Raw genomic sequence first — 10,241 nt, 5'->3', positions numbered from 1 at the left:
AGACTAGGGCTGCCCGCACTGCGCCATGCGCAGTGCCCTAGTGCCTGTACATTTAATGGCCCAATTAAGGTAATTTAAAAAACAGGACATTTCCTCACTTTCTAAAAAAAACCCGGGACGCCCGGGACAGGACGTGAAATACGGACATGTCCCGGGAAATAAGGACGTTTGGTCACCCTAATCTAAAACCCATCTGAATGGCTTTATTTTCCCCATGCATCCAGCTGCTGCATTCTATCGAGAGAAGCTGCTCACCTACATATTGCAAGATAAAACATTTTAACAGTGGTGCTTGTGTTAGGAAAACCCCCTAAGTCAATGCTTTTTGGACTCACCTTTTTCATGTAACTAAATCTTAATGTCTACCTGCTTTTATGCATCTAGAGCATTAAGTTATTTTTTTTACAATGCCTTCCTTTTAGATATTTGTACAAGATACCAAGATTGGTGGAGACAGCACAACTCGTAGCTGTCCGGTCAAAATATTCCCCCCCCCCAACTGTGGATCTCTGCAACTCCTCCAGAATTACCACAAGCCTCTTGTGTGCTTCTGCAATTGATGCTCTCTTTATAGATTTAGGTATTTTTCATGTGATATTGATCCTTTCACCTGTAAACTTTAGGTTTTTGATAAAAAAAAAAGTTCTGTTCCTACATGTATTTGTGAAGTTAAATATATTAGTAACTCCATACTTAAGCAAAAAGCTATGTCAGGAACTAAAGGTGTTTAATGGAGGTTAAAACTAAACTGAATTCTGACTATAAGGAGTAAAAAAAAAATGCCCTCGATTTCGTGATTTTTTATTTGGGTATGTGGTTTGTGATGTAAGACAAAAACATTTTTGCTGATGTATACTGACCTCTAGGAGAAAGAGACTGGAACTGGAGGTGGGATGATTGTACATGAAGACAGACATGAGAACAGCCACTAACAGTACTATCATCATGATGATGCCTGCCAGGAGGCCACCTGATATTGCTTTATTACTCTCCTCTGAGCTCTTAGACTTTCCATCTGTAAAGAGATTGAATAAACATAATCTATGACTTTATTTTGCTTTTATTTCAAGCTTATTTGCTATAATTATAAATAGAACTTATTGTAATTATAGCTAAAATTGAACCATGGTATTTTTAAATAAAAAAAATTGCATCTTTTAATTGTTGAACTTCAGTATACCCAGTAATCATCCAGATAAAAAAAAAATACATTTATTTTTGTCTTTGGGGATCCATCAATAATGTGGCTCCAGCAACAATAAGAATCTCACTGGATGAAATTAATATGTGCTCTATTGCACAAAGAGGTTATATAACAAACACCAAGTGCAGAGAAATACCATAAAAAAGCTTCAAAATGTTAGGAAGCCTCTTGAACACAACTGTTATGACTAAATAATCCTCTGGGAAAGACCAATAAGGGTAGTCATCATGCCTTCACAACAGAAGAGTTTATTTCTTAATCATCCGTCATCTTGGGAACTTTAGAACATAGGGGTCTCTTTTATCTCCATTTCTTACTTATCAGAAGCATGCATTTCTACAGTCATTTTGAAACCATTGACTGCCCTGATAGCTGCAATAAACACAACTAGGATCTCTTCTAAAATTCAGAAAAATGGTTTGAATAGTTGTGTAAAAACAGTTTTACTGTGGGTGAGATTTCAAAGTTTACCATCTGCAGATGTCATGGCTGATCTCTGTGCACTTGATTTTTCTTCACTGCCAGTTCTGCTGTATGATAAAAGCTTGTTATTGGTGGATGTCTTGCTGAAAGGGATGCTGTCATGTTTAAGATCCTCTGCTGCTTTGAAGTGGATTTAGAAGAAAATGACAAATGCTTTGTGTTGCATGATGTTCCATTCTTCCAGCCTCTTTAATAAACACAACGACGGTGCAGTTAAACTGAGGAACAATCAATGAAAAGATCAGAGACAAACATTTTCTGGTGTTTATAGAAAGGGAAAAAATGAAGAACCACCTCTGGGCAGCGGTGTTCAACCCATTCCTGCCAATTTCTATCAAAGCCGCTGGTGGTTCTAAAAAGAAGGAAGCAGTAGTTATTACTTTTATGTGGCTGCAAACCAGAACCAATACATTCTGGTTCTTAAAGCAATTCACAGACATATAATATCACTGCAGGAGTTTAAAATGATTATTTACACTCTTGGGGAGTGACATAGGAGGTAGAGCAGGTCAAGTTATTTTCTCAAAACACATTTTTATCGATATTTGTCACTTCATTTTATAAAACTCATCTGCCTCTATGCAATAAGCAAGGAATTGAAACAGAATTTCCCCTCTCAAAGAAAAACCTGAAGAACCACATGATACTGTAGGATTTACAAGCCTACGACTGAACTGGAATAACCTTTGATTTTTTTGTTTAAGGAGCCATATTTAGACTATTTTTGACAGAGAAAAGATAATGGAGACTTTCCAGGTGAATGCAACGAGCCCTGACTCTAAGCCCCCCTGAGAAAAATGTGTGGGGTTTGCTTCCTATCCAAGGAAGTGGGCTTACTCACAATTTTGCCACAATAATTGGAATGGGTTTAAAATATTGCCATTGAGCAAGTATGGTCAAAGATCTCAGTTTCCAATAGCCAGGAAACTACCTAGTACTTTATCTAACTGAGAACCTTTAGGTGGTTTGCATAAACTAGAATCTTTCTAAAAAAAATAAATAAAAAAAAACGTTTAAGAAATGTTAATCATTCAGATTTAAAAAATCCATTTGCTTTTACTTCATTTACACAGATATTTCCTTAAAATTTTTTTTTCATTTTCTGAGGATCTTGCAGTACATGTCTACTTTTTGATCTATAGAGAGAGAATAATCATAAATATATTGCCACACTTTCTTTTTTCAACTCTCTGAATATTTTCATATGGTTTACCCCTGTAGCCCACTCTACCAGCTATCTATCTATCTATCTATATATATATATACATATATATAGTATAAATCCCGGTTATGGAGGGAAGCCTATACACCACTAAAACAGCTAAGTCTGTTTTTAAGGTTAGCTCTCTCTGAAGGAAGCAGCGGTAAAGACAGTTTTTTTCCTTTTTGCTTCTGCAAAGTTTAAGATTAAATAATATAGTGTTGCCATGTATTGTCAACCATAACATGCAAATAAAAAACTAACATGTTTTATAAATAAAGAACCCATGCCTTTTTCAACTTTCTTTTGTGTGTGTGTTGAAAGCAACAAATTAAAAGGTTCAACTAATAAAAAGTACATACAAGTATTGGGCACTTCGTGACAGCAAAAAGGGAAAGAATGAAATGGTTCATAGATAACTCATAAAATCAGAATAAAATGTACAGCCATATCACACAGAGGTGCTATTTAAATGTTACTTACCTAGACACTGTTTAAAACTTGTTTGGATCTCCTGAATAAGAATCAGACTTCTAATTAGATGAAAGGCTTTAATCTTAGACCTCTCTCTAGATGTTGTTGAGGTGTATTTGTGTTGATGTATTTATTTAGTTTTAACTTTAACTTAAAAACATTGATGAACCCTTACTTCCGAACTCAAAATGACGCTGGATGAAAATATCTCACAAAGATCCTTAAAGCCTCTACCCATCAACTTAACCCTCAGGAGACACTGCATGTTTGACTGATGTCCTGCATCCACACACAATTCAAAGGGCTTAATGACCTCAGCATGCAATCTCTAGAATCCGGGTGTTTGAAACAGACACCAGACCTCAATGACCACAACCGAGTAAGTCTGAGAAGTTTCTCCACTTCTACATACAGCACCTGATTCAGATTTAGGTTCACCATAGCCTGTTAACCTGCAATCAATTGATGTGTGTGAAAATTTGGAAACATCTAGAACAGGGGTGCTCAAGTCCAGTCAAGAGCTACTATCCTGCAAATTTTTGATGCACCAGTTACAGGGTGGTAGCTCTTGAGGACTGGACTTGAGCATTCCTGATCTACAAACAGGGCAGTGTGCCTGAAAGACTGCTGTGCCTCTTGGTAGAAAGGAACACTAAAATACTAACCCCAACAGTTCAATTCAAAAAGTAAATATTACAGACTGATGGCAGCAGTATTTTTTGATAATCATGGCTTCAAGCCCAGAAAACAAACTTTAGATTCTCATGAGAACACATATTTAATTCTACAATACAAACTGGGTTTACCTTTCTAACCCGCAGTAGTTACACGTTTCTATAATATTCTACTTCGAGTTAAAAGTAATGCTACCTGAAAAAAAACACATGACAATGCATTGTACAGTACTCTGGTTTTATTCAGAACAAATCGATTACACTGAAGAGGAAAAACTGCATTGCAAAACAAGTTTTTAATTGTGACACAACACAAGGACACTTTGAATTGATTTTAAAGTAAAAAAAAAAAAAAAAGGAACCAATCTAAACTACTAGCTTTTCAGGACGGTTTACTTATTGTGTTTTAAAGTAGGAAATATATGGTGAAAGATATCCAAGGAAATCACATTTTTAACTTGGGGTGGTTACATCACTAACAAATGCACTACTTTAAAACACTGGGGAAAAAATGTAAAATTTAACAGCTTTGCCACAAAGGCCATTGTGTTCAATAACACTTGTATTTTCTTGATTTGCCTTCAATAGATCTAATTTAGGAATCAAATTCACTTACAAAGGAAAAAAAATCGATCAGCTAAAAATTCTGGTATTTGAAAACTGTCCAAGTAATGCAATTTAAAACCATTTGGTTTTAAACATGATTTGGTCGATTCAATCATATTTGGTGAATTAAAATAACATTTTTGATAGATGTGGAACAAGAAAGACCCCAAATTAATAGTCAAGGATAAGTTTCAGTGAACAGAAGAAAAAAAGCTCAGCAACTCAGGAGCTCCACTTCAAAGATGAGGGTAGAGTTTGCAGGAATGATGGGTGGATATCCTCGGCTGCCATAGGCGTAATCAGGAGAGCAGGTCAGCCTTGCCACTTCGCCGACAGACATCTGTGGAGGTCGAGATGAGAGAATGGAAAATCTTAGTAATGTTGGATCAGTGTTATGCAGGACGAAGGGGAAACCACTGCCAAATGGAAGGCAGAAGCTCCTTATCGATGGGAGGATTGTGGTAAAACCCAGTCAAAGATGTTACCAGACCTCCGGTGAACACTTAACACTGTCTGAAGGGAATTTTCTCATTTTCTCTTAAACATCAAACAATATTGTTTAAAACATGTAAAAGGTCTTCCAGCCATTGAGAACTTCATGATGGTTACATTTTTTGAGTGTAGCTAAAAGGGCAGCACTGTGACCCAGCTTTTCCCATGTATCACAAGCTGTTGCCGTAGTAACTTGGGAAAGTTCTTCACCAAGGGTGTTGGCCAGGGTGGGTAACTTGTTTGCTCCAGGGTTAGTTGTCCTGCAACCTTTAAGATGTGTCCTCGGTCCAAAACGCCCAAATAAAGTAAAATAATTAACAGGACTCTGGAGAAATTGACTCCATTCCAATACTCACACTAAAACCTGAAGTGTGCATATGACTGAAGAGCACTTGTGGGTTTGAGTGTGCAGGTTACAAATATGCTAGACCTGGTGAATTGGGAGAATGCTGGCATCCCACCTTGTAATGGAGACATTGAAAATGAGTTGATCCAGTCCCTGTTTTGGCAAATTTACTGCTAAAAAAATATTACAACACAAAATGTTTTTGAATAAAAACATTTACAGTAAAATCATTTTAATAATTATACCTGAAAACAGACCTTTTTTTTTCCAGCACAGGCAAATTAAGCATACGTCTACAAACCCTAATTTATGAAATAGACATTATAAAAAGTAACAAAAATACATAGGGGAGGAGAGGATACAAAAACAGACACTAGACTGAAAGAGAACATCTATGCTGGGATAATTCAAACTGGATCCTAATGTTTAGAGAAAGAAAATGAAAAGGCTATTAAGAAAAAAGTATTCAAACATTTCATAAAATAATTTCCTTATAGACTTATGTTTTATCATATTCATAGGATAATCATCTAACAATCATTTACAAATAGTTTAAGGTTTGTCTACTTTCCATTAACAGCAGACATCCCCAAAGCTGTGCTGGAGCAGGGAAACCCCCAAAACCTGCGGGATGGCGGCCGCTGAGGACCGACTTTGGGGATGCCTGGTTTACAGCAATGAGTTATTTGAAAATCAAAAGGGCTGACTTATGAGTATTAATGTAGACTCTATATGCTAATTAAAAATTTTAAATCAATTGTGATTACCAATTTCGTAAGACATGGCCATAATACTTTTAAAGACATAGAAAATAAAGGAATTTCTTTCCTTTTTAATTTACTTTAAAAATGTATTAACATCTATTTGGCTGGTTTGGCATTTTAATTTGACCACTGCAGAAATTGCCCAGTGAATTAATTAAGGGTATTATTGAGGGTCAATCTTACTAAATGTTGTGTATATCTTTCCATACAAGCTCCTTGTCTAAAATAATTGAATAGAGAAGCTTTTACTGACAGATTAATTATTGAACAGTACATTGATCATCAAGTATTATCAAACATTTCTATTCCATTTTGGAAGGCCAGGAAAATATGATGAATCACATCGATTAAGAGATCATGATCTTTTTCATTTAATGGCTATGCTATGTCTTTGCATACTTTTTTATATTGTGATTCACTTACTTTAAGGTCATCTTTATCTTGGTTAAATAATCTAAAATTACCAATTACATCAAATAAATAATTAATAGAGATTTTCCCCATACCCACCAATGTTTAAAGAAAGTTGACCATGTACTACAAATTATACCCTGGATCTTCGATAAAACTGAATCTTGTTGAGAAGGATTATTAATTGAATATCAGTTTGGTGAAGAAACTGTATCTATGACCTGGGGATAATTTTCAAGAAGTTTACATGTTTATCAAAATGCAGTGGCAAAGCACAGGAGCTGGATCACCACAATATTTCCACTTTTGCATAAAATGTCACATGCAACAATGAATAGTGGGCAATACACTTCAAAGTCTGCATAGATGTGTACCTGGCTAAAGTGTTGATCCAGGGTGCATGGGGGTGGAGCAAAAGACCACTATGGAAGATTGGGACCCACTACGAACCAAACCATCAGCAGGAATGGGAATTTGAATTACAGAAGCACAGGTGTGCAGGTATTTGGTCATAATCTGCATACTGAGGTGGTAATATAGGCATTCGATTGGGGTGTGCTGGATTTGAGGACCGCTCTATATGTTGCATAATACCAGCCCTAGAGGTACCCAACCATGGTGTGGCTGCAGTGCATTCCAGAGCACACACACCCAGTGTTTCAGAGCAGAGGAGTTTTCCCCCCTCGAACCTTGCGTTCCAATCTTATATACGTAGCAAAATTTTGATCATTTAAATTTGGCTGGGTTATTAATTAAATTAAAAATATCAGAATGCATTAACTGCTTCAAGCTTATATGACCCAAATCCAATCTTTTTTTCAATGTGCATTTAAAAATCCTCAAACCCAGAGGTAATAAGATCATATTGTAAGATAATCATAAATTTAGTTCCACAAACAAAAACAACAGAATCAGAGAGAACATTACATTTATGACAAAGAACCCATCTTCTGTGATTGACAGCAGCTTCTTATTTAAAAAGGGGGTAGCTACACTGGGGAACAAAGCTTGCAAATTTGAATTTATAGAGTTTTTTTTTTTTTTTGCATTTCTTTTTCTTCATACCTGAGCAACACCTTCATCCCATCCACGGATGACTTCACCTGCTCCCAGTTTGAAACTAAAGGGCTCGCCCCGGTCCCTGGAGGAGTCAAATTTCTTCCCGTTTTCCAGCGTGCCTGTTTGGGGAAAAACATATATAGGACACGCCTACATTAAACACTGAGCTGCTGTCAGGCAACGGTTAGCATTTTTACATCTTCAGCCTTAGCAGATGGGGAAATAAATTAGTCCTTCTCCCCCTTAATTACATTTAACTGACCGAAATTGTGTTTAATGTTTTACATTTTTCTATGATGGGTTAATTTCCAATGTCCGTGGGTGTGCTTTATTCTTCTGTCCATTGCCAGAAGGAGCAGGGCCATCCGCCCCCACCCTCCCTGCTAAGCTAAGCTAAGCTAAGCTAGCTGGAACGTTAGCCTCAGTTCTTGTCTTTTAACACCTTGCGAAGGTTTCCCATTGGTGAAGAACTGAAACTCGATTTGAACATCGTCGGTTTAACCGGGTACGGTCATTCATCAGATTAAAAGCGAGCGAGCTTTTCTTTTTATGTATTTGAGCAGCGAGAAATGAAACAATGCTCACCGACGTAGTGCACGTTGACCATCCGTCCTTTCACTGGAAAAGTCTTTCCTGAAAACAGAAGCCTGAGCGTTATTCCAATGCAATAAAATGCTGGATGAAATGTAAGGAATTTGCTAAAAAAATATTTACCGTCTCCAGGTCTAAGGGTGTTTACTTGAACTCCCATTGTTATTTAGATGCAGTTGGCCCTCTTGCAGGAAATTGGCGTGTCCGTGCGCACAACGGTAGTGAGCAGGAGAAGAGCTCGCCCCAGTCTTCTTTTTCTTCTTTAAAATCTTTTCGGCGGTTGGCAAACAGCAGATTGATGCATTTCCGCCATCTACTGGTGTGGACCGGAATGACCCATCTTCTTCTTTGTTAAATTGGCGAACTACAAACAGCTTATAGGTGCATACCGCCACCTACTGTACACGAGTGTGTAGCTCTATAGTTCCACTTACTATATTCTATTTTTTATTTTTGTGTTATGTTAAAATAAAAACACTGCTTTATTAATAACCAAATTTCCTCCCTATCTCCATCAGTCCCTAAAATTCCTTCAATATTCCATTCTCTCCCTTTTTCCATAATTACTTTCCTCATCCTCTCTCATTCAGTTGCATATTTAATGCAATCCATCAAAACATGATCCACATTTTCTTTTCTTTCACAATCCTTACATAAATCATTATTTCTCTTCCTTAGTAAAGACAAAATTTCATTCAAGTAGGTATATCTGGTTCTTAATCTAGAATAAATGATCTCTTCCCTTCTGTTTCTTTCTCCATAATTTTTAACAATTACAGATTTTTTTAACCCTATATAATCTTCTTCCTTTCTCATCTTCATCCCATATTTGTTGCCATAATTTAATTTTATTTATTTATTTTTTAATTATTGATTTACCTAATTCTGCTTTCCTAAAGCCTTTTTAGCTATCTTGTCTGCTATTTCATTTACTCTCACCCCATTGTGTGCTGGAACCCAACAGAACTGAACATCTATTCCATAGCTAAATAACCTAAACAAACTCTTATAAATTTCTAGTACAAAGTCTTTCCTATTATTTCATCCTGAATGAATGCTTTCTATTGCAGCTTTAGAATCTGTGCAAATCACCTGGAATGACTCTCAGGAACTAAATTCTATTATACAAATGTGTTATTTTTAGATATCGAAATATTATCCTGTAAATGCAACTGTCTGAATGACTTCTGAATAATTAAATAAATCTAATTTAACTTTTACTTTAAATTTTGAATTAATCGCTGTCTCTCCTCATCATATTTATTACAGTACAACATTACGTGTTCAACTGTTCCATTTAACCAATATTTTATTGCTAATTGTGTTTTTCTTATATATATATATATATATATATATATCAAGTGTTCCATGTTATTTTTTTTCCATCAAACCATATCCCTATGAAACTTTATACTTTTTACTTGTTCTAATTCTTGTTTATATGGCTTTAATTTTATACCCTCTCCTATTTTCCTTTGTAAATACCATAACTTTAGTTTTTTTTTTTTTAACTAAGAACAACTGTGAATTTCTTAATTTTCCAATTAAAAAAAAAATGCACATGGAAGAGCATGCACTGGCCCATTTCACCTGGTGCACATCATGTTTAAAATGTGCTGCTCTCATAGCACATAAAAGCAAACTCAGTTAACTGACCATTCGGACAGATGATCACTGCTTTTTGCCCCGTTGGTCACTTAACTCCTCCTTCACTGCACAGTTCCTGTGCCATCTTTGCTATTAGTCGCTGCTGTCAGATATTGACAGCCTGTGGGGAAAGCGGGCCGCCATGACAGCACATCCCATAGTGCTTTGCGAGGAGAGCTCCCAGTGCAAAGCATTTTGAGATATATCTGCCTCTTCTGAGGCCTTTTTTTTCTTCTCATACACTTTGTAGGTACTTTTTCTCTTACGACCCCAGGCCATTTTCAAAGAA

At 36.3% G+C, this 10,241-nt stretch overlaps 1 protein-coding gene across 1 annotated transcript; it reads right to left on the bottom strand.

The window, feature by feature from the left end:
- Window positions 1-4,438: 4,438 nt before the first annotated feature.
- Window positions 4,439-8,634, bottom strand: LOC107082738 (peptidyl-prolyl cis-trans isomerase FKBP1A-like). Its single transcript, XM_015371570.1, has 4 exons — window positions 8,429-8,634; window positions 8,300-8,347; window positions 7,721-7,833; window positions 4,439-4,982 (listed from the first exon to the last, which is right to left on the bottom strand). The coding sequence occupies exons 1-4, from the start codon at window positions 8,463-8,465 to the stop codon at window positions 4,857-4,859; spliced, it is 324 nt and encodes a 107-aa protein (XP_015227056.1). The 5' UTR covers window positions 8,466-8,634; the 3' UTR covers window positions 4,439-4,856.
- Window positions 8,635-10,241: the final 1,607 nt, after the last annotated feature.

Source organism: Cyprinodon variegatus, unplaced genomic scaffold (assembly GCF_000732505.1).
Source record: "Cyprinodon variegatus isolate N-32 unplaced genomic scaffold, C_variegatus-1.0 Scaffold60, whole genome shotgun sequence".
NCBI lineage: Eukaryota > Metazoa > Chordata > Actinopteri > Cyprinodontiformes > Cyprinodontidae > Cyprinodon > Cyprinodon variegatus.
This window is presented reverse-complemented; position numbering and strand designations above follow the sequence as displayed.

Bases quoted from the DNA above. Each gene is read 5' to 3' on its own strand.
- LOC107082738 (XM_015371570.1), bottom strand. From the start codon at position 8,465: ATGGGAGTTCAAGTAAACACCCTTAGACCTGGAGACG. The intron at 7,834-8,299 runs GTGAGCATTGTT...TTCCCCAAACAG, and splicing joins GGTCAACGTGCACTACGTCG to GCACGCTGGAAAACGGGAAG. The intron at 4,983-7,720 runs GTATGAAGAAAA...CGACCTCCACAG, and splicing joins GGGATGAAGGTGTTGCTCAG to ATGTCTGTCGGCGAAGTGGC.